Source organism: Brachypodium distachyon, chromosome 1 (assembly GCF_000005505.3).
Source record: "Brachypodium distachyon strain Bd21 chromosome 1, Brachypodium_distachyon_v3.0, whole genome shotgun sequence".
NCBI classification, from domain to species: Eukaryota; Viridiplantae; Streptophyta; class Magnoliopsida; order Poales; family Poaceae; genus Brachypodium; species Brachypodium distachyon.
This window is the reverse complement of record NC_016131.3, coordinates 9,507,450-9,533,784: the sequence shown is the minus strand read 5'-3', so window position 1 is coordinate 9,533,784 and position 26,335 is coordinate 9,507,450. Positions and strand designations below refer to the sequence as shown.

Sequence of the window (26,335 nt, the reverse complement as noted above, 5' to 3'; positions counted from 1 at the left end):
AAAAAAATAGGTCGAGCAGCGTTGGGGCGGTGCCACCCAAACGGACCGAGGCTGTACACGGAAGCAATTATCATCCGAACTGACCAAAAAGGTGTCCGAAATGGGTCGTCCCGCTGGAGTTGCCCTAATGTCTTGTTTGTCACTAGTGTATATTTTAGTCACACTAGTGTTTTCAAAAACCCTCACTCCAAAACACTAATACGATATGTTTTCAATTGATACAAAAATAATGTGGTTGGTGAAGGAGAACTAGAGATAATCCCACTATAAACCCTTCCTATCAAACATTCATTTGGGTTTTACAGTGTTTCAATTTGAAGTGGATACTACCCTAAAAACACTACTCCCTCCGTCCAACAAAAAATGTCACAAGTTTGTCAGAATTGAATGGCCAAGCAATATATAGAAGTGAGTGCGACCAATTGGTGACGGTCGCACATGATTTATTCCGCCGGTTTAGGTGCGACCGAACTTAAACGAAAGACGGTTGATTTATCCTGGTCTTTTATTCCAAGTTGCAAGTTTTGGGATGCACGTTTATTGAAACTTTAATAATTTAATGACCGTGCCGCTGTGCGGATCGGACGTATGGAATGTTCACTCCTTTAAAAAAACCTCTGATCCAAACATTAGTTTGTTTTGGAAAGAAAATAAAAGCATCAAATTTATCATCGCACTAAAATCGTATTTTGCCACACATTATTAGTTCCGTTACAATACAGTATTCTTTAGTACTCTCTTCCTGTTTTAGTGCAAACTTGCACTAATACCACAAGTATTTAGTAACCATGAATACTTTATATCGGTCAGATCAGGTTGGAGGAGCGCGTTGGCAGCGAGCCAGCGGTCCACGGACCCGCTCTACGGAAGCACCGGCACATGCTTAGATAGCCCATAAAATAGTCCACGCAACGCAGCGCAGGCGCTTTCAACAATTTCCCCCCAAAACGGAACTCAACACTCTCTGAGCCCTGGCCCCATGCAAGCACAGCCCCTGAGCCCCACCATACCTCGACCATATCGGCCCACTAGACGGACCAGCACGAAGATTCAAGCGCCCACCTGGCCCACATGTCATTAGCGTAAACGTCCCCACCTTCCACGGCCATGGCCACCCGTCGCTTCGCCTCCGCGCCCACGCATCCCCACCTCCTCTCGCTAGTCACTGCCCTTCGGCTCTTCACAGTTCACACGCTGCTCAAATAGCGAGACGGCGGAACTACCCGAAACTGAAATCGAGGAGGCGAGAAGAAGAGGAGGGAGAGAGAGAGGCGTGTGGCGTGTGGCGTGTGGAGGGAGGGAAAGCGTCGGGGGCCGTGGGCATGGCGGTGGAGTACCGCTGCTGCGGGGCACCGTTCTTCGAGCACATCGCCGTCATCGTCGTGCTGGTGCTCTTCGCGGGGCTCATGTCCGGGCTCACCCTCGGCCTCATGTCCCTCAGCCTCGTCGACCTCGAGGTCCTCGCCAAGTCCGGCACCGATCAGGACCGCAAGCACGCAGGTGCGCCATTCCGTCCGTCATTCGACGCGCTCCGTTTGTCTGGCCTTCCCGCTTTCTCCTGCCGGACTCCGGCAACCGTCGGGGCTTTGCTTGCGTACTGAGCCCATTCGTTCGCGTGCGGCAGTTGGCTGTCGGCGCGTGTACTGCCTGATCTGGATGGGTGGTTGCACTGATTTTGTTGCTCTGTTACCCGGATTGGCTTGTCATTTCGTCGAACAACTTGTAGGCGTTCGTTCCACTGTGGTGTCACATGGTGAATGTTAGACGCGCGTTGTTTAAGTGGGGAATTAGTGAATTGTCGCATTTTTACTATCTAAACGATTGTCAGAACTAGGGCCTAGGGGATTAATGACGAGGATGGATCAATTTTCTGTTTTGTTTTTTTCTTCGATAAGTTCATGCTATTCATCTGGAGGCCTTGGCAATCTGGTCTCTTTGCCTAGTGGGTTATCGGGCTTGATCACCTAGAACTGGTTTGGGTAGTTGTGGAGGAAGATAGTGACATGCTGCACAGGCTTGTCCTCTCGGAAAGTGAGAGGTCCAGGTGCAGGCATAGTACAAGGAAATAATTGTGCGGCACAGTTGTTTGGTAGTGCAATTTAGAAAAATACTGTACTCTCCAACCGATTGGAGACGGTCACACGTGAATTTTCCAACTGGTTTGGGTGGCGAGCCAGTAATAGACTAGGATTGTGTTCTTTTCCAGCTTGTTATCATTTTGAATTGTAATCTCTGAGATTTGCACGCTGCTTGAGACTTCAATAATATAAAGGGTGTGTGCATCGATGCAGAGGCCAGACCGCCAGAGGGACTCCCTCTTAAAAAAAAACAAAAAAAAACTCTGGTCCTCATCCAACTTGATTGTCTATATGCCATGCGATTACTGAATACTGAAATAATTGGGGAGATGAATTATAGGCTATTTCTTTAGTTGAATGACATGCAAAAGGCACTCCCTCTCCTGTTCTATGAGATAGCATAAAAATATTAATTTCGAATGTCACTCAAGCTACTGGAGGAGTAGTAATAATACGTCTTGCCTCTTCTTGCAGCTAAGATATTGCCTGTTGTGAAAAACCAGCACCTTCTGTTATGCACTCTCCTGATCTGCAATGCTGCAGCCATGGAGGTACTGTTCTTTATCCCAAGCTATTTTTAGATAACGCTATAAATTAAGTTGTCGGTGACATGCTTTCTGTGTGCATGTTAGGCTTTGCCCATATTTCTTGATAGCTTGGTAACAGCTTGGGGTGCAGTTTTGATCTCTGTGACATTGATTCTGCTATTTGGTGAGGTGAGTTATAAAAAAATCACTTGTGATGCTCAGTTTCAGGGTACCATATGCTAATAGTTTGTTATAAACAGATCATACCACAATCCATCTGCTCACGTTATGGGCTGGCTATTGGTGCTGCAGTTGCTCCATTAGTCCGCGTGCTTGTTTGGATTTGCTTTCCTGTTGCATATCCGATAAGTAAGGTACGAAGTGAATTTCCAGACTTGGTGCATCATCATTACAGGACGAGTTGATCAATGTACATGGATTGAACTTTTTTCCCTTTATATTTCAGCTACTGGATTATATGCTTGGTCATGGCAAAGCTGCTCTTTTCCGTAGAGCTGAGCTAAAAACATTAGTGACACTGCATGGAAATGAGGTAAATATAACTGATTAGACAATGCCAATGTCCTTTCTGTCGTATGTGAGACTACATGAGTCATAGACACCTGCCCTCTAGAAAAGATGACAGATAGGCCCGTGCACATTGCATACTGTCTACCTAGTAAATGAATTTTAGAATCTTCTATGTGAGGATTTTCCATATCATCTTGATTGAAGTTTGCATTCCTGTGCTGTCAAGTCGCGGTAGTTTGTAAGAATTTCAGTATTGAAACCTTTGCATGCCTCCCTCTAAGTAATCCTATGCATATCATCATCTGATCAATGATTGGATATGTTGGATTATCCCAATCAGAGACTACAAATCATGGTGGAATTCACTATTTGATAAAGAAAAAAAAGGCAAAATATACAAGGAAGACATAAAAGAGAACTTAGTTGAATCCACTAGCAAACTAGATGTTTACTTTGAGGGTCGTGGGTCTGGGATTTATTGCCAGAACTGGTATGTGAATTTTATGCACGTCAATCTGATCACCAATTAACCGAGGAAGGTCAATTGATGAAGCATAGTGTGAACGTGGGTCTGCCCTGATGAATATGGCTAAAGAATACTACCTCCTTTTTGGTACAGAAGACCGATCTCCAAAATCATCGTAACCTAGGAGGACCAGAAAAGTATTGGATCAAGCATTAAATCCCTTGTAATTATACCTATTTTATATTTTTCTTCACGCATTGGCTAGTCAAAAACATAGCAGAACATGCATTTGGTGCTTTAAGATGAGAGTTGGTGGGAGGAGAGAATGACCTTGAATGTTGAGATTTCAAGATTTTGAAGATGTGCCTTGTATATCGGAAAGGAGGTAGTACTTACCTTTTTGCTTATTACTTCTCCAAGCACAGTCTTTTGCCATGGAGCACCCCCTAAATAATCCATTTTACCATGTATTTTGTATTTTTGTTCACTTGGCATACCAACTTCATCCTCTTTCGCCTGCATTGCTAGTTTTGTAAACCATGTCACTTCACTTATAATTTGAACAGGCTGGCAAAGGTGGAGAGTTAACCCACGATGAAACTACTATAATAGCTGGAGCTCTTGAACTCAGTGAAAAGAAAGCTAAAGATGCAATGACACCACTTGATCAAACATTTGCGATTGATATAAATGCAAAGCTTGACAGGTATTGGGTTGTGTTAAAGTCTATAAAAAGATTTTCACTAAACATGGCCTATTTGTTTTAATTTAACGACATTGCCTATTGTTATGCATGGTTTTTTGTTAAACAGATGCATGAAATCCTGTTAAGTGTGTAGTGCAATCATTTGTGTTCTTTGTACAGGAAACTAATGCAAGAGGTCCTTGAGAAAGGTCATAGCAGGGTGCCAGTTTATTATGATAAGGACACAAACATTATTGGATTGATATTGGTAAATCTTCTGCTTTTGAAAAGAATGATACAAACTTGGTACCAAGTTTTTGTCTGGCTGCAAGTTTTTAGTATTTTCTGTTTCCTCGAAATCCACACCTTTATTTTTTCTGCCTTGTTACCTTGTTAGAGAACGATAATTTCAGCAGAATGGGATTCACAAAATTGGCCAAGACCATTATTTTCTGACCAAGTAGAAATCCATGAGTGATTTTATAAGTAAAAAGAAGGAAACTAGTCGCCACTAGTGTTTCAACCTCGGTAAGAGTAGTACTCCCTCCGATCCATAAAAAGTGTCGCCCATTTTGTACTAAGTTAGTACAAATTTTGTACTAAGTGGGCGACACTTTTTATGGATCGGAGGAAGTATTATACTATTATTGAAGTGCAGACTCAGATGGAATGGATTATTTGCAGTTTACTTGTAATTTAAACTAGAGTAACATATTCCATGCATAATTAGGTCATTGTGCATTAGGTGCATAAGTGAGCACAATTTAGAAAGGAACAACGCATTAAACTTTGCATTCTATCCTGGCCATCATGTAACGAAGCTGCATTGACCTGCTACTCTAGGAAATCGTCCAAAAAATTTTTAGGTATATAAGATATGGGCATGTAATTTGTAATTTAAAGTGGACAGCGCAACCTGCACTTGTATTTGCTGCTCTTCTTTTACAAGAAAAGCTGCAGTTTTCTTTTCTTCATTATCTTGTCTATCTGATCAACAATTCAACATGCTTTGTAAAGCATGCATTCACTAGACAAAGTTGTGATGTGGATATAAATTTTGGTGGTTATTTTATTTCTTTAACTTCGGTGATCTTTCAGGAGTGCAGTTATACTGTAGCCATCTAAATTTTGCTGTAAATTTTCAGGTGAAGAATTTATTATCTATCAACCCTGATGATGAAATTCCTATAAAGAGCGTAACTATCCGCAAAATTCCTCGGTACGAAATCAAAGTATAAGTTGTTATTTCTGTTCAACATTTTAGCAGATAAACCTGTTCTTCAATATAACTGAGTAACTCCCTTTATATGAACTGTTAATCACCAGTTTGTAACTGAAAATACAGAGGAATAAATGCCACACTTGGTTCAAACATCTGCACATACTCCCTCCGATCCATAAAGAGTGTCTCAGATTTTGTAACTTAGTACAAAGTTGTACTAGATCTGAGACACTTATTATGGATTGGAGGGAGTACAAAATACAAAGGTAGTACTGTCATACCTAGTTCATATATATCTATAGGAGTAAACTTGTTTTCCCCTTCTCTTAGGCAACACTTACATGAATGTGTTATATACTGGAGCTGCAGGCTAGTTTTGTTCTGCCCTTGTCATTTTACAGGCATGAATTGTATCTCTTAACATGTAGGGACAATATAAGTAGCCATTACAAAAATTGAGATAAACGCTTGAAGTGGAATACATTTAACATAAGGATGTGATTTGTTTTTAGTTAGAAATTCAGAAGTTGCATGACAAGTATTTAGATGTTCAGCTTACACATTTGCTACTTGCTAAATGTCAGTGTTTCAGAAGACATGCCCCTGTATGACATCCTAAATGAATTCCAGAAGGGCCACAGCCACATGGCAGTTGTCATCAGGCAAACCATTCCAAATTACTCGGCTAAACAACTCAACAATAATGGTGGAACTCTCGGTGAGCTCCAAGACAGTTATTCCTCCTTCCTAACTTGTATGATGCATATGTGATCTGCTTTGTTCTCTCAGTTTTTCACTGTTTTGCTTTCTTTTGGCATCGAAAACAGAGGTCTCGGTTGCTATTGATGATAAGCCTAGTGAAAAAAGTGTGAAGAATGTTACTCCACTGCGTAGATGGAAAAGCTACCCCAACACCCAGAACTCTAATACAGGTAGCAGGAGTAGAAAATGGTCCAAAGATCAATCAGATGTTCTTCAAGTACATGAAGAGCCATTACCCACACTGAATGACGATGAAGAAGCTGTCGGTATCATAACAATGGAGGATGTCATTGAGGAGCTGCTACAGGTTAGTGTTTGCAAACATTTCATTGTTGTCATCTGTAACTTCGTACACTTGCTAGCTTCATTTGTGTCCATTGCAAGTTCATGAAATATTTGTAAATATATATTCACTGTTTTCTAATGCTTGTGTCCCCACAGGAGGAGATATACGACGAGACAGATGTTCACGTCGAGGAAGAACAATAACACATAGCTACAGCCTACAGTTTACGCCACTTCCCATTTTGACCGGAAAAGTTGCGTGTCATGCCCAGTTTTGTGCCGAGGAGAGAGAAGTGCAGTATATGTAACAGCATAATGTTGTACTCCGTGCGGATAGACAACATACTGAAAATTGGTGCATTCTAATTAGGGGCTCCTTTGAACTGCTGATACGAATGTTCAGTAAAATTGATAAGAGAGTGTTGGATTATGATCGGTCGATCGGCCTTGAAGCTGCAGGATTGCAAGTCTCCTGGAAACCGTCCCGCACATCCTGAGATGTTGGTGTGCGCACATGCTGACACTGGTTTACTACGATGCCTCACATCACTGCCACGTCCGCGCCTCGTGGATCGAACATGGAGTTACGCAGTGGGGATTAAAGAATCGGCGTGCAGGCGTCTAGTCATCGCGGCGTCACGTACTAGAATTAATCGAGCCGCGGCAGATCATAGAGCCGTCACGTAGAATTTATCAAATCCGCCGCAGCCCGTACCCCGTAGGTTACTGCGCCGACTGCCACAGCGCGGTGCGACCCTGCGACGTCCGTCCGCTTCACTCCCGGTGGACGGAGGCGGCCGGGGAGCCCGTCAAACGCGACGCCGTTGGGCCGGCAAACCGCAAATTAACGAGTGCCCCGTTTTTCCCATCTGTCCGTATCATACGCGGTACGTACTCACGCGCGCAGACACAGTCCCATCACGACCCCGTCGGAGGGAGCAGGGAAACGTGGCGGGCATTTACAACGGGCTGTGGCCGGCCGGTCGACACTGTTCCTCCGGGCCTGTCAGTGTCAGAGTATCTATGACACAAATATTTAAAATAAACTTAGTACACCCTTGACATTGTGTAACCCGGTTTCAAATTACTGCCCATTTAAGCCCCAACCACGTACTCGGCCGGGCGTGCGTGCCCGAGCTGTCTAACCGTTTTTCGAAAGAAAAGGCTTGTACTACGTCGAGGCATTCAAACGAAACAGGAACCCGCCAGCCATAGATCAGCTGCTGTGTGCATGCATGACTAGCTTAGCTAAGCTTTGGTTGTCTAAGATATGGACGCAGCTACGGACTTACGGTCCTGTGAAAATTGACACCCAAGGGGAGTACGCTACAGTTGCATATATTTACGCGCGCTAGCTCCGTGTATTTACTGCTCTCCTCTTGTTACCATGCATCAATCTAGTGGGGAGAATGAAGATCGAGAAAGCCAGAGACAGAGAGGGCTAGCAGCAATTTAGTGTTGGCTCGCACACATGAGAAATCTAATTGCATTGATGGAGCTGTACGCACTGGAGTACTATACGCAATGTAATACAAGCATGCACGCCCTTGTACGTAGTCCTCACCTCACGTCACGTACGTACCGCCGGCGCCCGCCTGCCCGGCGCCGGTCCCGGTACGTACTGCCCAGCCAGCCGGCCGGCCCGGCCCGGCCCTTGGCGAAATAATAATGAGAAACCAATAGGAAAAGGGGCCGTGGCGTATCTAAAAGGGGGCCGTGCAAAGACGTACTCCCATCGAATCTCCCCATGTCCCAACACGGCACAAACACACGAGATTGAGACGGGGCGCGGAAAGGGCTAAAGGCCAAAGCCACATATAACACTCAGGTCCCACGTATCAGTACGTACCGCTCCCTAAATGCGCTCCATCCGTAGTAGGGAGCCAGCCAGGCGAAGCCACTGTATTTCACAGTGCACACAACCGGCTTGTTGCTACTTGCTAGCGTGCGTACATATCGAGTGAGGGTGACCCATGGCACCATGAATCTATGAGTATCGAGTGCCAGTGTGGCAAATGAGCGCGATGGCCGATGGGCAATATGGGTAGGATCCCCAGGCAGCGTTTCTGTATCTACAAGAAAAACATTCGTCCTCTCTATCGCAAAAATGGAGATGGGAGGAAAAAAAGAAGACATTCGTTGCAAAGCGCGAGGGTGTGGCAGATTTTTCCAGTCCAGGGTCGCTCGTCCACTTGCATCCGGTGGTAGTTCTGCACACCGCGCGCTCGAATAGCTCGATGCTCTATTCACGTGCCAATCTACTCAAGCACAGGACTAGTACTAAGCTACAGTCGATCGATATGCCAGGGAAGCGATCGCTCTGTCCTGGCCTAACTTTTGTTTCCCTGATTTGTCTAGCTTTTATTTGTTCTCCCGTTGTATTTACTTGAACCTTTTTTTTCTTTTTCTTTCACGTGGATTTGCTAGTGTTTTCTTTTGTTCTTGGACATGTGACATGTCTGTGCATTTATTCTTTTTCTCATTTTAAAATTTCTAGGCTATTTATCTGCACTAAGAAATTTTTATTTCTCAATTGGCCGATTAGCACGCGGATTAACTTGTGCGCGATTTGGGGTCTAGAAATGTCCAATTAGGTTATTGCACATCCAGACACCGAAAATTGCATAAAAAAATTCATTTGCAATTTTTTTTGTTTGATCATTATTCATTGTGTTGACTACTTTTTTCTTGTCCCGTTTTAAAGAAATTGTCGCGGTTTGTTCATGCTAGTTGATGCGATTTTTTAACGGTTTTACTAATGCTCTCGGTCGATTATGCACGCCATGCACCGAGGAAAATTATGGATGCCGCTAGAAAAATTACGGTGACAATCTCATGCAATGAGGAAAATTATGGGTGCAACTAAAAAAATTGCAGTCGCAATCTCATGTAACCAGAAATATTACGGGTGCAACTAAAAATATTGCAGTCGCAATCTCATGCAACGGGAAAAATTACGGGTGCAGCTAAAAAGAATTAAAATTACGGGTGCAACTTAAAAATTGCAGTTGCAATCTCATGCCTCGGGAAAAATTACGGGTGCAACGGAAAATAATTAAATTAAGGGCGCAATTAAAAAAATGGCAGTCGCAAGCCTGCAATGGAGAAAATTAAGGCTGCACCTAAAAAAAATACAATTGCAATCTCAATCAAAGGGAAACATTACAGGTGCAACATATATGGGGTCTCAGTGTTGTTTCCGAAATCCAGATTAGTTACTACCGGCATGATAACTTGACAGGCCCATCTTTACGAAAAAGCCCAACCAAAAAATAGAAGAAAAAAGTACCTACGATGGCTCCCGTCGACCGAGAAAGATTGAATCTCAGTCGACTGAGCTCCAGCCACTCCCTTTGAAGTTTCAGTAAAAACGAGAAAAAAAGTCGAGGCGTTCACTTTAGTCTTTTAACTCACAAATCGCCAACCGCGATCATTAAACTTGGCCTTCTCGAATCAGTTGAGGTTCAAATGTGGTTTTCGTTAGTTCATTCGTGGTTCCAAAACCCCCCCAAATCATAGAAATCTCCCTTCAATTATTTTTATCAAACCAGCAGGTTCCCCCGCTGTCGCAAGACTCCGTGCTAAATCCCCATTTCGTCCTCTTTTCTCTTTGAATCCCCAACCCTACAACTTGACGGCAAGCAAACCATCCTTGCCTACGACCATTCCACCATTGCCGGAGATGTTGCGCATTAGCAATTGATCATATTTCACCCTCCACACGTCCTCTTTCGCTCCTCTTTTCCCTTCTCTTTTGTTCGTTCCCCCGCCCACACTAAGGTGTCCCATCTGAGCAAAGGGTGACGCCTTGATGATGTAGTGGCTGCGAGATGACGAAACAAGCTATACCTCGGGCCCTAGGGTGTGTTTCCCCTTGTACACGTGGGGACTTATCCAAGGGTTAACTACCCAAAACCACATTTGGACCTTGGAAAGCCAAGTTTATTGACCGCGGTTCGAGTTTTGCGAGTTGGAGCACCAAAATGAATACCTATGCCAACATGGACCGCCAAAGTAAAAAATACCTTTGAAAATTAATGAATTTTGATCCTTTTGATAAGTGGTGAAGTAGAACTGATGTAAAAATTGATGGGGCCCTATGACATGCGGGCCCTCAGCTTTCAGAAACGGTGTCAAATGACTTAGTCTAGTGGATATGGGTTCTATGAAAACATCCGCTCGAAGAATCATGGTTCTAAAAATGTATCCACAAAAAGCGTGCTTTTCTGAAATGTACTCAAATATATTGATATAAGTAAATCATTGTTTGGTAAATATAGACATTTTAACCCACAAACTAACACATAAATTAGTGAAGATGCATAGCCTAAGGATCAAGCTAGATTGACAAATGCAACGGGGGGATCCATCTATTGAGGACAAACGAAGGGCGAATGAGAATGAAAACTGTGGAAAAAAAAAGGGATCAGTGACTCAGTGAGAGATAAGTGACACGTGGGTTTGATAACAAACCAACATGTGTTTTCTTTACTGACTGGAAATTGTTTCCGTGGACGGATGTTTAGGGTCTGTTTGGATCCTCAGCTGTCCTCCTAGCTAGGCTAAGCTAGGTTAGCTCGTACGGGCATAGCTAACACGAGCAATGCTAACTTGTTTGGTTCTATTTTCTCTAGCTCAAAAAGGCACCACGTTTAGCTGCGGTTACGTTTTATTTCAGCACAATCGATCGCTTGCCGCCGAAAGCTGGCCATTTTGGCTCGCCGCCAGGAGCAAGCTTTTACGGGCAGTTGTTGGCTAGCTTGCCACCAAAAGCAAAGATTATTTTCATGTAGCAAACACCCATCCTGTCCTGGCTAGGCTAGTAAATCCGTTTCCTCGCTGTCCTTTTTACATACCGCTGGTCGGCTCGTGAGTTGCTGGATACTAGTAGGCTCGCGCTTGCATGTGGGCCTGGCAAATCAAACCAAACCACTCTCTCCCAAGTCCCAACTTGCTTGTTTGCTGATGACGAAGGAGCGAGGTCGCTTGCAGGCAGGATACCATAATGGTCACATCGATCCCAAGTGTTCCATAAATCCGGAAGCGATGAGCCGGTTACTGCTCTACTACTTTGGTGGGGTTACGATATTACATGAAAAGATTGAAAGAGACCCGAGCCAGGCACCCGGCGGGACCCGAAGCACTTGAACTCACATGATGCTCGCCAGGAAGAGACACATGCATGCATGCGTACGTACGTACGCACGCATTCGCATCAATGTATATACGCGTGTGATCCTTGAAGGCGTACACGACAATAGAGCGCGGCCAGCGGCACGACTGCACCAAGACGCGCGAGGGGCATGAGCTCCTGGCTGCTGCAGTGTGTTTGTGATTCACGAACATATACGGACCGGGCGGGGATTCGTCCGGGGTTGTGCGGCGTACGCCGTCGCGTGCTGCCCACGGGGGAGACGGCCGGTCGAGCGGCGGGGGATGATAGTAACTCGATCTGGATTCTGGAGGACGGCGCGAGCGGGAGGCGCAATGAATGAATGAAGGCGGGGCCTTGAAAAGCGTCACCTCAACCTCGTGACCGCGCAGCGTCAGCCAGCCAGCGCGCGACGGGACGGGGGGCCTCCTCCTCCTGTCCTGCCTCCTCTGCCTCTGCCGGCCACGCCACGCTGCCCAAAGCGCCCTACTTTGCGTGCATACGTACGCGTATCGGTCTCGCTCTGCTTTCTTCCTTTCCTTTCCTCGCAATACCTGAGGTTTACCAGCAGGGTTACCTACCTGGAGTTCAGCAAGGCGTGTTCTGTTGCTCGCTTGAGAAAATTTTTGGATTAATGGAACGATGTGCCTAGGGAAATGAAATGACTAGCAGGTCGATTTCATTTCCAAGGGAGCGATCAGGAAGAGAGAGGAGGCGGCAAGCGACCAGACGATACGGTGTGGAGCGCTGGAGTCTGTCCGGGGGAAGACATTCACTTGCAAGGATACAAAGGGGTACTAGTGCTACTACTAATGAAGGTGCTTACAAAAGAGATTCATTGCGAGTGTACCACCACGTAGTTATGGATTAGCTATACTAGTCCCCCAAGTCATTGCTCCAGTTAATTTTCCAAGGAAAAAAAAAGGCTAGGCGTTGTGGGTGGTCGTAGTACAACGAGCTTTTCAAAAACTCATTTAAGGTCGAGACAAGTACCATCGTTGTAAACATTTCCAAATCCTATAGGAGGCTAGAGAGCCGTGCGCCCGTGGGGTCATTCAACTGGATAGCAATATCTACCAGGACCCAGAGTGTAGTGTTAGGATAGGAGATTGTGTACGAACAAGTCATTACGAGCGCTGGGTGGTCACAAAAGCATCGAGCTCTCTCACTCAAAAACAGCAATAAAGAGGGAAAACAAAAGCTAAAGAATGAAAAGACAGACTCTTACTATTTAAGGGCCACCCCTAGTCTCCCAAAGAGCCGCACTCCCTGCCTCCCAGAAAGCAAACCCGCCTTCTTCTCTCCCCCCTTCTTCAACCACACACTCCAGCAATGCTCACCAATCCCTCCTCTCCCCTCACATTCTCCCCCAATGCTTCCTGAGCTTCCTACCGCTGCCATGGAGCTTGGGCAAGTGCTGGGCTTCACGGTGCCGGCCCCCAAGGAGAGTGATAACAGCCTCATGAAGAGATCCAACTTCACCCAGGCTGCTGCCTCGTACCCTTCCCCCTTCCTTGACGAACAGAAGATGCTCAGGTTCTCCAAGGCTGCTCACACGCAGCCATCAGGTTCGGATTTCTTCATGCCGCTCCCATTTTGTATTTTGCATCTGTGATATAGTAGAAGAATGGACGATGTACTGGAGGTTCTTCGATCTGTTCTACAAGTCATCATAGAAATAGTGTTCTTTGTTCGACTGTTCCTATCTTCAAAATAAAAGGAAAAAGTCAAAAGTTGATCTCGATGAGCACTCATGAATGCTATAACTAGTCATGGGGATTTGCACAGCTATACCCATCCTCTGGGTCCCCCTCCTCAACCAAGGCTGTAACATTAAAATGCTTTTTTATTTTACTTTACACTTTTGTCTTGACTCGGTTCCCCTAATAGCAGTAAGAAATAAATAACTATGCATGAATATTCAAGATAAGGTTGAGCATTTCCTCATATACTGAACAGTTATATTGCTTTATTAGGTATGGGTTTTGGAAGGCCAAATGAACAGAGGTTCTTGTTATCTAGAACCAAGATGCCTTTCACTCCCTCACAGTGGATGGAACTGGAGCACCAGGCTCTCATATACAAATATCTCAATGCAAAGGCCCCTATACCTTCCAGCTTGCTCATCTCCATCAGCAAAAGCTTCATATCATCATCCAATAAAAGTAAGCACTGAAACAAAAGATATAATATGCTTTTACTTAACTCGCATTTACAAAAGCAAGCAGGTTTTACATATATTAACTGTAGGTGCACAGAAGCATCTGTTTCGATTGGGAATGTGAGAAAGGACAAGCCTCTATACAATCTGAAACCACCAATCAAAAGTTCCATTTGCATGTCCTCGAAGTCTACTTGTCAATGAAACCTACTTCATTTTTACATATATCTGGACTAACATTTGTAGATAGAAAATACTTAACAGTAAAAATATCATTAAGTGCTGCATATAAGCCATGTCAATGAAGTTGCACATATTATTTTTACACATCCACAAATTAAATTTGCAAATCAGAATATTTGGTAAATATAACATAAAGTGCTGTATATCTGTTCTCATCTTTTTAGATTTACTACATATGCATCAAGCACAATCATAATACCATCTACTGTAGGATATGAATGCAACAGAAATAACCTACTTCTCAATAATGCAGTGGCTTGGAGGCCTGTCTATCAAGGATTCACAAATACAGATTCCGACCCGGAACCTGGAAGATGCCGTCGAACAGATGGCAAGAAATGGCGGTGTTCAAAGGAGGCAATGGCTGAGCACAAGTATTGTGAGCGGCACATCAATAGAAACCGCCATCGTTCAAGAAAGCCTGTGGAAAACCAAACTAGAAAGACTGCGAAAGAGACAACTGCTGGCTCATTATCAAGCCCTGTCTCACAGGGTAACTCGAAGAAAGCAAAAGCTAGTAATGAGCTGAAGCCAGGAAGTGACAGTTATTGGACAGATAGTTTAAGCAGGTTAATATACACACTGAAACTTGTTTAATCTTTTTATATGAAGCAGAACTATTTCACAGCTATGGATTGAACCACACGATACCTTTCTGTTACTTTTGCATCACATAGTAATGGGACAATACTTTGTATGTGTATGAAGAAAAGATCTAGTTGAAATGAAAAAAACAATATTGCTGCTATATTACTGAAGTAAATGCCATATGGTTAGGGTCACAAACAAACAAGAACGATCATTGATATTTTAGTAGAAAGCAATCATAATTCTTATTTAATAAGTTTACTTATTGCAGGACAATGGTGAGCAAAGCACGAGCAAACAAACCTGAAGAAGGCAGTACTGTCCCACCGCTAAATTCTACAAATCACACATTGTCCCTACTATCTCAACTGAAGCAACAGAATAAACAAGGTAAGTTCAGTCCTACAGTAGACAGTGAATCGATCTCCTCAAATACAGTATTGAAGCCTTGGGAGCGAAGCAACCAGCAGAGCAGTAAGGACATTTCTTGCACACAGCTGCATGATCGGGAATGCCTTCAATCAGTTCTTCAGAATTTTAGCTTGCACAAGAATGACAAGATTGAGTCTCATAAAAACAAAGCTTCTAATCATGTACCAGTTACATCACCTTTCTATTCATGTCCAGAAGGTTCAGGCAACAGCCGCCTTACATCTGACATGACACGAGTCCAGGAGGATTGCATCTCAAGCTCTTGGGAGATGCCTCAAGGTGGACCTCTAGGGGAGATCCTAACAAATTCCAAGAATACCGAGGAATTGACCAATAAGTGTGAATCAAGATCATATGGTTGGTTATTGAATCTCGACGACCATGAATTATGAATTCACAGTAAACAGGGAGCTAACATAGCAAAACTCACCATGCAACGGAACAATGGTGATACAAGCAGGATGAAGTAGTTTAGATGTGTACCCCAGCTATGCTTGTTTTTCTCTCCTTTCTATTTTCAGTATTCTGTTTTGTAATCTCCAGCTAGTTGAACTTTCAGTTTTTACGAACTTGGCTGTATCCTAAAAACTTGTAGCTTGCCTTGTATTAGATCTTGTTAGCTACATCTTTAACAGGTGAATTATAAGGATTCAGTCCTGCATATACCAAATTTAAAAAAAAAACTGATGCCCAGGCAATAGAACAAGTAGAAGATCAATCCAAATAGTACTGAAAAGCATTTAAAGTGATTTGAATATTTGACCTACAAACAGCTTACTATGAGTTGGACGAACCCACTAATGCAAATGTTTCACAACCCATAACTGTTTAGCACGATTGTACGCTACGGTCAATTTGTGAGAACTTCCATCATATATCCAGGATTCTCAGCATGATATGTTAATTACAGTTGGTCCGACTAACGTGAATGACAAGTTTCATAACCCACAACTGTTTAGCACAACCATACAGACAACTTCTGAAAACTTCTATCATATCCAGGATTCTAAATGTAATATGTTCAGTACAACTTTTACAAAAAAAGGGATACGTCTCTGGCATTGTTATGATCATTAAATTTCATATTTTAGAAGAGATACTTATGAATAGGACACCAGGCGGACAAAGGACGGTAGCTAACTACCTACACAGGCAGATGTTATATGCGATGGATATGTGAGTGCCTATTTATTATACTGTTAGGGTCTCTTTGATTCACAGGATCCTAAAACGCATGAATGAAAAACATAGTAATAGGATAGGAATGCATGTGCAAGACAGAGGATTGAAAAACACGGGAATTTTGTAATCTGGTCATTTGATTCATAAGAACAGGAAAAACACAGGCAACTTAATAAACACGGTCAAATTAAGTCAAACCACATGCAAAATAAAGTTCTGATGTTATTACATCACAAAATACTGATCTTGTTTTTCATGCAAGGGAATACGAAAATGCGGTCCAAGTGGATTGTAAAAATCCTACGGTTTTTCTTCCTTCATTCTTTTGAATCAAATGGATAAATAGGGTCACCAAAGGAAAATTTTCTATTCCTACATTTCTCCTCTACTCTTCCTACAAATCAAAGAGGCCCTTATTGTATTTTAACAGTTTCCTGTTATGAAGCATGTTCCTGAAAAGAACATCATTCAGAACAGCACTTATGATCTCAACCACAATGAAACTACAATGAGGATATGGCAACTGATCGGATTCATAAAATCACCAAATCTAGTTTAGAAGCTCCTCCAAAAAAAAGCTTGCAAGATGCTCCGCTGTCCAGGAACAAAAACCTGAGTAAAACAAAAAACTAAAATAGCACAAAACTTGCCACAAAAGAGCACAAGAGAATAAGGTGCATCGGCTCAGACACGCACAAAGCTCATCAAATTTTGGGTCCTTGAGTAGATCAAGTATCAGCACCGAGAAACGGAAGTTATTTTGTCATCACAGCCAGGCAAGAACACTACAAATCAAAGAGGCCCTTATTGTATTTTAACAGTTCCCCATCATGAAGCATGTTCCTGAAAAGAACATCATCCAAAACAGCAATTATATATGATATCAACCATGATGAAACTGCAATGAGAATATGGCAAGTGATCTAATCCACAAAATCACCTAATCTAGTTTGCAAGCTCCTCCAAAAAATCTAGCTGCAAGATCCTCTGCTGTCCAGGAATAAAAACCATAGTAAAACCAAGAAAACTCAAATAGCACAAAACTTGCCACGAAAGAGCACTAGAGAATAAGGTGCATCGGCTCAGACACGCACAAAGCTCATCAAATTTTGGGTCCTTGAGTAGATCAAGTATCAGCACCGAGAAATGGAAGTTATTTTGTCATCACAGCCAGGCAAGAACACTACAAGCACACAAAAAGACATTTAGCACAAATAAGCACAGAAAGAGTAGGCTGCATTGTCTCAGGCATGTAATTCTCATCAAAATTGTGTCCTTGAATGAATCACGTGTCAGCATCGGGAAACAAAGTTTTTGTCATCACAATCACACATAAACTGAAGATGCTGAAAACAAAACCTAGTTAACACACTAGGAGCACAAAAGGAGCACAAAAGGAGCAAATTTGTAGATGTCGAAGGCAGGCCTAACCCAAAGCCCAACTATTTCCGTGGAAGAAGGGCTATCTTTGCCTTGCATCAATATGGGAGTAACTGAAGAAGTAGCCATCGAATGAAGATGCAATGGCTTTTCAGATTTGTTGAACTCCCGTGAACAATCGTTGGAGATTTTCAATAAATCCCAACAGATATCCTCTGCCTCAAAAGAAGAAGAGACAAAAATCAACATAATAGAGTAAGAGAAAGTTAGAAACCAAACTTAAGCAACCGCATACGCAAACAAGTGCGTCGGCTCAGACACGCACAAATAAAGTCATCAGTTTCTGTCCTTAATTGAAATTAAGGTATGAATAAGTGATTTTGTTGTCATCACAGCCACGCAAAATGCAGAGATGCTAGGAAAATAAAAATACTAGAATATCCCTTGAAAAGGAGGTATCAAGGAAGCAATCCTTCAAATGAAGAACAATCGTATGGGCAGGGCTATACGCAATCGTAGAAGCAACTAGCGAACCCAAGTTAATACTGAGATTAGAAAAGAGAGCAAAACGCAAGAGCAATTAACTTATCGATGCGCAAGGGTGCGTGACAAGCACAAAAATGTTTTTGGGGCTATGGCTATTAGAGCCACAGCTTATACGGGAGTAACTGGAAAAAGAAAGGTATGGCCATCGAATCTGGAGCAGCAGCTCGTCGAAATGACTAAACTCCCGCGAAATTATCAAGATATACGAAGAACATAGAGAAAATGAAAGCGCCGTGTGGATAGTTGTCGAACAGCGCAAGAAATTCGTCGGCTCGGTCTGCCATCGTGTTGGGTGCGTATGTAACTGGGGAAAAGAAATTAGAGACAATTTGCTCGGGATAAGGCAAAATTGCAGGGTCGGGCCGAAGAGTATCTTGTGGTCGAATCAAGCATGAGATCTGTTAGATCTAGGGTTCCTGCTCGATTGAGTTAGCAGCTGCATCTGCAGGTCTCTATCACAGGGGAACCCTACTAACCTGGTGCGCTTCCTCCTGTGTTGCCGTTTGGGCTCGTGTTAATGAGATTCGGCCCAATGAGCCCAAGAGCTTCCTGTATTACTGTCTTATTTCTCGTTTCTAATGTCATGGACGTCCGCTTAAATTGAAGTGCTAGATTTTGCTATCACCTGAACAAGTTAAAACCGAGTAGTACTATTCTACCAAAACGTTGTCGGTTTTAAAATGTTTTAGAATTGTATTTGTCATTTCAGAGATTGTATTGAATCAGTTAAATTCACGGAGGAGAGTGAGCAATCGGGTGCATGGCACTCTACACTACACTGATAGAAATAGCAGAACATTCTGCATATTTCAACAAAAGGAACTATTTGAGTAAAACTTGATAAACATTATGCATTCCATCGAGGGGTCTGTTTTCGGGAAATAATTTGTATTTGTGTCACTCAGGATATATGTTTCAGTTCTCGGTACGAACTAAACTTGGAAGGAAAGATCAAATTTTACAAATGAGGCGTTTATAGATTTAACACAGAAAGTAGCATGTCCCTGTTTTAGTAGTACGATAGTGGGTAATGGGAAGAGAACCTGATATCTAGGAAGACATATGGATTGGAGATACAAACTTTTCAAAATAAATTTTCTCGTGCGTATAATCTTACCTTCAGGAAAAAAATGGTTTGCCTGAGCATTGTGTTCCTAGTGAAGGAACATAATTTGGTTTGCAGGCACTTAAGTGTCCAAGAGTTCTTTGTATCATTGTATGTCAGTGTGTTTCAAATCCATGTATTTGTTGTTCACTTCGGTAGGAACTCGAAGTATGACTAATTGTATGTAATCAATGGATTTTTCGGACAATAGTGGTTAACGTCATTCACGTATAAAAATGGTCGTACCAATAAAAATGTGTCTTACTGTTCTAATCACTAGCATGGGTGTCCGTCACAATTGCACGGAAACATCTTACATATTTTTATTCACGGGCTAGGCCCGCGCTAGCTAGGGATGTTTGTGGTTCAGGGTCCAATTCCAGTCCACTGCTTAAAGAAGCATACAAGGATTTTAAAGATAGATTATTGAAGCCCAAATGGCGCAGCATCACTTGGCTCATGATAGCCTCCTCCATGAGCCAAATTTATTATTTATTTATTTATTTATTTAAAATTATCGCTAACTATTTCTCATCCTGTCCATGTCTTTATTTATTTGGCTCGCATAATTGTGTGTTGCTATATTATTTAAAAAAAAGTAGTCGGTGCAAAGAGAAAAGTTATGGTTTTTTACTTAAAAACATGAGGCAACGTTTTATTTATACGTGACTTTCAATCGCATTTAGCAACTAAGAATCAAAACGTGAGCCAGTTGGTCAATCAATTCTTCTGTCGAACTAATTGATTGTTCGGAGATTCTAAGTGGGGCACGTGCCCCACTTGGTCTTATCATACGGCGCCCGTTGGTCCGTCCGATCACATTTCTTCCTGGATCTCTTCTCTCGATCCCCTTCTCCCGGTAGCGAGCGCTCCTTGGTTCTCCACACGATTGGAATAGGGCGCAGTGGCATAATCCTGAGCAGGGGGCAGTGGCGAGCAGGGAGGCCACGGGCGGGGGAGCAGCGTGCGTGCGGGTCGGCGGATCGGGTGGTGAAGAAGGGCGCGGCCATGGCGGCAGAGCATCGTCGAAGCAGGGTGGCGACCACAGCGGCCGAGTAGACGCTGCCCCCAAATCCCGAGCAGGGGGTGGGCGCTTCGGCGGCAGGGCATCGTAGCCGAGGTGCAGGTGTTTTGAACTCCTTTTCTTCTATTTCCTTCCCTTCTTTTTGCATCCATGGTGCCATGGATGAGGTTGAGTTAGCTAGTGCTGCTAGGCTCTTGCGTGGGAGCGTGTGAATCGGAGGAGATCGAGGAGCGAGTCGACATTATGTGATGATGACGCGTAGGAGATTTGCAAAGCATCTCTCTGCAGAGCTGTCCACATGGAGACATTGATTGTGTATCAACCGTGAAAAGCTCATCTAAAAACTAGCTCGTTGTACACGCAGGGTGTTCGACGTTTTGTCTCACCCAAATGAGCTTGCATGTACCACCGTTGGTTTATGCCATCTTCAGATTATTGTACATGCATACAACTTTGTTTGTTGTATGAATTTTGTGAGGCCGTAATTTGCTTGATCGGTTTACCATCGTGTCAAAAGGCCACGACTGTCATGACTGTAGGAACAAATGGAGTTGGAAAGATGATTTTGTTTTGTACTGACGATCCATACACTTCACTGTGATTTTGCTTCATCCGTGGAATGTGTTTTATTTCTAAATAGTTGTCTTCGAAAGTTACATATAGAAGCAATGCCGTAAATTTTTGCCCCCATCGACCACGTTATTTGATCATAATTGCCAAATTGTTTAGGGCCGCTCAATTGCCATGTTTTTTGTCCCTAGCGATCAGATTATTTGATCCTATTTGTCATGTTGTTTACCACCGCTCAATTGCCATATTTTTTCCCCTAGCGACCAGATTATTTGATGATAACTGCCATGTTATTTACCACCGTTCAATCGCCATGTTTTTTGTCCATAGCGACCAGGTTATTTGATCCCGGTTGCCATGTTGTTTAGCACAACACAATTGCCATGTTTTTTGTCCATAGCGATTAGATTATTTGATCCTAGTTGCCATGTCGTTTATCACCACTAAATTGCCATGTTTTTTCCCCCAGTGATCAGATTATTTGATCCTAGTTATCATGTTGTTTACCACCACACAGTTGCAATGTTTTTTTTCTCTAGCAACAAGATTATTTGGACCTAGTTGCCATGTTGTTTACCACCGTTCAATTGCCATGTTATTTTGTCCCTAGTGACAAGGTTATTTGATTCTAGTTGCTATGTTGTTTACCACGACACAATTGTCATGTTTTTTGTCCCTAGCGACCAGATTATTTGATCCTAATTGTCATGTTGTTTACCACCTTTCAAATGCCATGTTGTTTGTTCCTAGCGACCAGGTTATTTGATCCTAGTTGCCATGTTGCTTAACAACGTTCAATTGCCATGTTTTTTTGCCTTAACGACCAGGTTATTTGACCCTAATTGACATGTTGTTTGCCCCTAGCGACCAGGTTATTTAACCGTAGTTGCTATGTTGTTTACCAGCACGCAATTGCCATATTTTTTGTCTCTACCGACCAAATTATTTGATCCTAGTTGCCATATTGTTTATTATTACTCCAATGCCATGTTTTGCTCATAGGGACAAGATTATTTGATCTAGTGCATTTGTCAGTACTTCTCCGTAACGTCAGTTGTCATGTCTGACAGAACTTCTCAGGCCAGTGAAGAAATTGAGGTTCATGGGACAAGACTAATTATCCGTTGTTACCTTTGAGGACCAATCACGACAAAACAGAAGAACTAATCACTGTAAGCTCATTTTCATCGAAGGATGACACAAGTACAACACCGCCACCAAAAGCATAAAAAAAACGTAGGACATGCAAAGACTGAAGCAACGAAAACCTGTCCGGGCAGTGCATTTGCAGAATTTGAACAAACGACGGAGTAGCTAGCTAGTTGCGTTGTGTCTAGCCGGTTGATTCCTGGGGCCTTTGGGCCGTGACTGGAGCAAGAGCTGGCGCGGGTGGTCAGGCCAACGGCTACGCGGCCTTCGCGCGGCAGATTGCTAACACGTACGAGGCGTTCGGGAGGCCGTACCGCAACCGCCGCTAGCTAGCCTTAGGTGGGACACGCCACTGCGTAGTCTCGTCCTTAATTGTTATAGAATGGTGGGGCAATAGATCATTTAGGCATCCCTCATTGTGTTTTTAGCGTATATAATAGATTTGATGGCTATGCTAAAAGGTGGTACAATAGAAGACAACTAAATGTATACATAAAACACCCAAAGCAAGCTTCCTCGTATACGTAAGAGAAGAGAATTTGAGAGGGCATTTTGGTTGGTTCTTAAGAGATTGTCAGCAGCCGCAAGCGATTGAGTGATTGACTTAGCTATCGGTTGGTCCAACATGTTACATGTGTGTTGCATCTTGGGTTAAAGACTTCTGGGAGCATATCATACCGTCTGTCATGTGGAGGGCAAACACATCCATGCGGGTTCATTGTGTTGATAATTTGTCTTGCTTCTAACCAGACCGAAGGACATGTAGGACCAAGACTGTTTCCCTCTCTCCGATCCATAATAACTGTCGGTGGATTTAGCACAGATAAACCAATCAGATTACTTGATTATACCGGTACTGTACTTTATTTTTCCCTTGATAAACCAATCAGAGTACTTGATTATACCAGTACTACTTTCTTGAAATACTGAAGAGCCAACGTCAGAGGTGAACATATATTGGACTGAAGGAATGATCCATAATAAGTGCCGGGAAGGCCACAGACCAAATGGACTAGTACTACAACTTGTCACTGTCAGCTAAACCTAATTGTGCAGAGCACCTGCAGCCGAGACTTCCGAAAAGACAAAAGCAAAATGTTTACTGAAACAGAACCACATTATTAAAATCCAATACAAAAAGTCCAGCAAAATTGGCATTTCGCTCTTCCCTCCGTCCAAAGCTGGACAGGATTCTGAAGAGTTCCCGGTCGCATGCACCCAAATCGCAACTGTAAATTGGCATTGATGGCGCTTTCGAAGGTCGGCCTGTGACATCTCGAACTCTTCATAATACAATACGGAATACTCTGTACGTCTCCGCTCTCAGCTCCCGAAATATTCTACACGCACGCACGGAAGTCACGCCCTGCGTTTTGACTCCTGCGCTGTAACCTAGCGTCAAGGTCATGACATGTTTAATCGATCGGTAGCATTGTCACGCAAACCACGACGAGATCTGATCCGATCTGCCTGCTGTGTTGACTGCTGCAGTTAGTAGTACAGCCACTGCTAGGCCAGCCGGCTAGATCAAGTTCAGATAAACGCACACCAGACGAAGATAACGATCCGCGCCAGACAACAAAAATCTGCGCTGACACTTAGCTGCAACCGTATTGCTGGTACACGGTTAGCCGCTGTCTGGGCACATGTTGCGTTGTTCTGTTCGAGCTTCCTGTTATCATATCCCCCATTGTCGAAACAAAGGCGAAACTGACGGGGATAAGGACGCGCCGGGCAATTAGACATTGTGCACCAACCGAACGCCGGCCGCCGGTCACATCGGCGGATCAAATTACCGGCCCTGCCGAACTAACCTGCCGCGGCCGCCGTGGCGCGCGCTATATAAAAGGCTCAAGGAACCCCGTCCCGTGTCTTGCCGGCCCATGTAGCCCCGCATACCACCAAACCAAGAACCAAACTCTTCTCTCTCTCTCGCCTCCCGATCGTGGGCATGCGCTTCGCATGCACACACGGCACCACACACCACTACGGCCTCCTCTCCAGTCTTCTTCCTTTCTCCGGAGTTAAGCTTTTATTACAGAAGACAAGAGAGAGTTGAGCTGAGCTAAGCGTGATTCGCTCTGTGGCTGGAGAAGGGTTGCAGGCATGGAGCCCGGAGCTGTAGCTGTGACGGCGTGCAGGACGGTGGCCTTCGCGTGGGAGCACGAGCCGGGGGTGTCCAAGCTGCAGAGCCCGGTCGTCGAAGCAGAGAAGAAACCCTCCGTCGGCGGAAGGACACCGGCTTCCAGCCGAACGAAGAAGGCAGAGGCGCACGTGCCGCACCGGCTGCGCGTGCCGCCGCCGCCTGGAGGGCCCGCGTCGCCGCAGGCCAGGAGCAGGCCCAGCAGACGGGCCGTGCGGCCGGAGGAGGACCCGTTTCTCGCGGCCTACATCGCCTGCACCGCGAGCGGCAGGAAGGCCGGGAGGGGGCAGCTGGAGGCCCAGAAGTTGCTTGGATGGGCCGGGCTTAGGCTCAGGCTTGGGCTTGGCCTCGGCCTTGGACTCTCTTGCAAGAGCTCTTGTGGGGTCGCGGAGGAGAGCGTGGTCAGGCTGGGGGCAATCCCGGAAGTGGATGATCGTCAGATTATACGGAGTACAGACTAGTGTTGATGTTCTCTAGTACAGTGCTTAGTGCTGTATGCTACAGATCGTATATTCGTGTTCGTTTGTGGGTGAGAAGCACCGGACGTATCAGAGTTCCACGGTCGGAATGAAAAAGGAACATAGTGATTGATACTCGTTGCTCACTTAATTGGATTTAATCGTGGATGTAAAGTAAGCTGCGCAGTTTGATTTCAAGTGGCGTCAGTCGAATCCTTAAACTCGAGGCTTTTGGTTCAAATATTATCTTTATCCGAAACTGAATTTCGTTTAATATTAGATGCGGAAGTCAAAGATCGATAGGAAGGTGTTACCACTTACCAAACCTCCACACTCCTGTGCACAGTAGCTTCTCTTTCTGTTTTCTTTCTTTCTTCATCAGTTCTATGCAACGATTTGATATGCAGCGAGCCTAGGTTTTGTTCCATTACAGCGGAATTTGGTTGCATCAGTAAAGGATTGCCAGTCTGCGTATATATGTCCGAATCTAATCAATTTGTAACTCCGTAACCCGTTCACATTTCTGACAGCCACTGCTGCCTGCAAGAAGTGTGAATCTGCCTCGTCTTTTTTTTACTCCCTCCGTCTCATATTAAGTGACTCAATTTTCTCCAAATATGGATGTATCCATGCTAAAAAACGTCTAGATACATGTAATAGAAAATCGTTTAATATGAGATGGAGGGAGCAGAATATACTAGCTTCGTAGGATACTACTGGGATGAGCCATTGGTTCTGGCAGACAAGTTCAGACAAATGAATCTAGGCTGTATTACAGCCCACTTACCGCTCCGTTATATTATGCGAAGGAGATGGGCTAGCCCACTGACAACCACAGTCCAACAGCCAACAGGCCAGAACACTACGTTACGGTCAAAGGCGCTAAAAAGGGTTGTTTGCTAAACTGCCTGGAGTTTTCACAAATCTCAGCCCTTTCACCATTGACATTTCGATTTCTATTCGTTGACTGCGAATTGTATTTTTATGTTTTGGGTTTTAGTTTGTTCCACATGGACATGTAGTGAGCTCTAGGCTTCTATTGTCTGTTTCAAGCACTGACCGGAAATATATTTTTTCGCTTTCGCATACAACAAAACCTAGAGACAGGATGTTTCTATTGAACTTCCGTCAAGGAAAGTTGGTACAGACAAAATGACGTACAGATTAACAATAATAAGTTGCAGCCCACGAACATCCATTTTCATTCTTTAAGGCATTGGGAGTGAATATACATATGAGATAAATAAAGAAAAGATAGGATCGATCTACTACCCATGTGGCGACGAGGAGAAAGGGGCAAAATAAACATAAGACACCCTCACAATGCGGTGGTCTGGCACTCCCGTATCAGATACATAAAACCATTATGCATGATGCATGCACGAGCAGTTGCAGCACGTAGTAGTAGCTACGAGGGCATTAACTGAACATCTAAACCACAGTTTGCTTTGTTTATAGCGCAGACGGCTCGGGTGTTTTGTCGCTCTCGTGTCTGCACGTGTAGAAGGGAGAGGACAAAGCAGGGGCCGCCGGGTTGCATGCTATGGAAAAGAGCATCCAAGGCCCAGGCTCATAGAGCAAACAAACTGGCCGGCCGGCTGTTCCACTTCCACCGGAGGAGGTTTGGAAGGACTCTGCCTTTTGCA

At 43.9% G+C, this 26,335-nt stretch overlaps 3 protein-coding genes, 1 long non-coding RNA gene and 4 other non-coding genes across 9 annotated transcripts; 3 read left to right on the top strand and 5 right to left on the bottom strand.

The window, feature by feature from the left end:
• Positions 1-1,087: 1,087 nt before the first annotated feature.
• LOC100833345 (DUF21 domain-containing protein At2g14520) lies at positions 1,088-7,008 on the top strand. The gene is made up of 11 exons (XM_003561236.4): positions 1,088-1,500; positions 2,553-2,629; positions 2,711-2,794; positions 2,866-2,979; positions 3,072-3,158; positions 4,169-4,308; positions 4,468-4,555; positions 5,433-5,506; positions 6,094-6,227; positions 6,337-6,578; positions 6,713-7,008. The coding sequence occupies exons 1-11, from the start codon at positions 1,323-1,325 to the stop codon at positions 6,758-6,760; spliced, it is 1,266 nt and encodes a 421-aa protein (XP_003561284.1). The 5' UTR covers positions 1,088-1,322; the 3' UTR covers positions 6,761-7,008.
• A 5,768-nt stretch (positions 7,009-12,776) lies between these two features.
• Positions 12,777-15,741, top strand: LOC100838550 (growth-regulating factor 9). Of its 2 annotated transcripts, XM_003561314.4 has the most exons (4): positions 12,777-13,276; positions 13,685-13,873; positions 14,366-14,681; positions 14,972-15,741. In XM_003561314.4, exons 1-4 carry the CDS (start codon positions 13,081-13,083, stop codon positions 15,522-15,524), a joined length of 1,254 nt encoding a protein of 417 aa, XP_003561362.1. In that variant the 5' UTR covers positions 12,777-13,080; the 3' UTR covers positions 15,525-15,741. The 2 variants fall into 2 exon arrangements, with proteins under 2 accessions (XP_003561362.1, XP_014753079.1); XM_014897593.2 differs by lacking the exon at positions 13,685-13,873.
• LOC104582733 lies at positions 14,901-18,720 on the bottom strand. The gene is made up of 3 exons (XR_002961693.1): positions 17,255-18,720; positions 15,310-17,157; positions 14,901-15,197 (listed from the first exon to the last, which is right to left on the bottom strand). It is a non-coding gene; the product is annotated as an uncharacterized LOC104582733 (long non-coding RNA).
• Positions 16,994-17,089, bottom strand: LOC112270312. The gene has a single exon (XR_002962705.1). It is a non-coding gene; the product is annotated as a small nucleolar RNA snoR126 (small nucleolar RNA).
• Positions 17,392-17,487, bottom strand: LOC112270310. Its single transcript, XR_002962704.1, has one exon. It is a non-coding gene; the product is annotated as a small nucleolar RNA snoR126 (small nucleolar RNA).
• Positions 17,554-17,643, bottom strand: LOC112270314. Its single transcript, XR_002962707.1, has one exon. It is a non-coding gene; the product is annotated as a small nucleolar RNA snoR126 (small nucleolar RNA).
• LOC112270313 lies at positions 18,003-18,092 on the bottom strand. Its single transcript, XR_002962706.1, has one exon. It is a non-coding gene; the product is annotated as a small nucleolar RNA snoR126 (small nucleolar RNA).
• Positions 18,721-23,865: 5,145 nt separating the features above from the next.
• LOC100832701 lies at positions 23,866-24,930 on the top strand. The gene has a single exon (XM_003559543.4). The coding sequence runs from the start codon at positions 24,195-24,197 to the stop codon at positions 24,690-24,692; it is 498 nt and encodes a 165-aa protein (XP_003559591.1). The 5' UTR covers positions 23,866-24,194; the 3' UTR covers positions 24,693-24,930.
• The last annotated feature ends 1,405 nt before the right edge of the window (positions 24,931-26,335 follow it).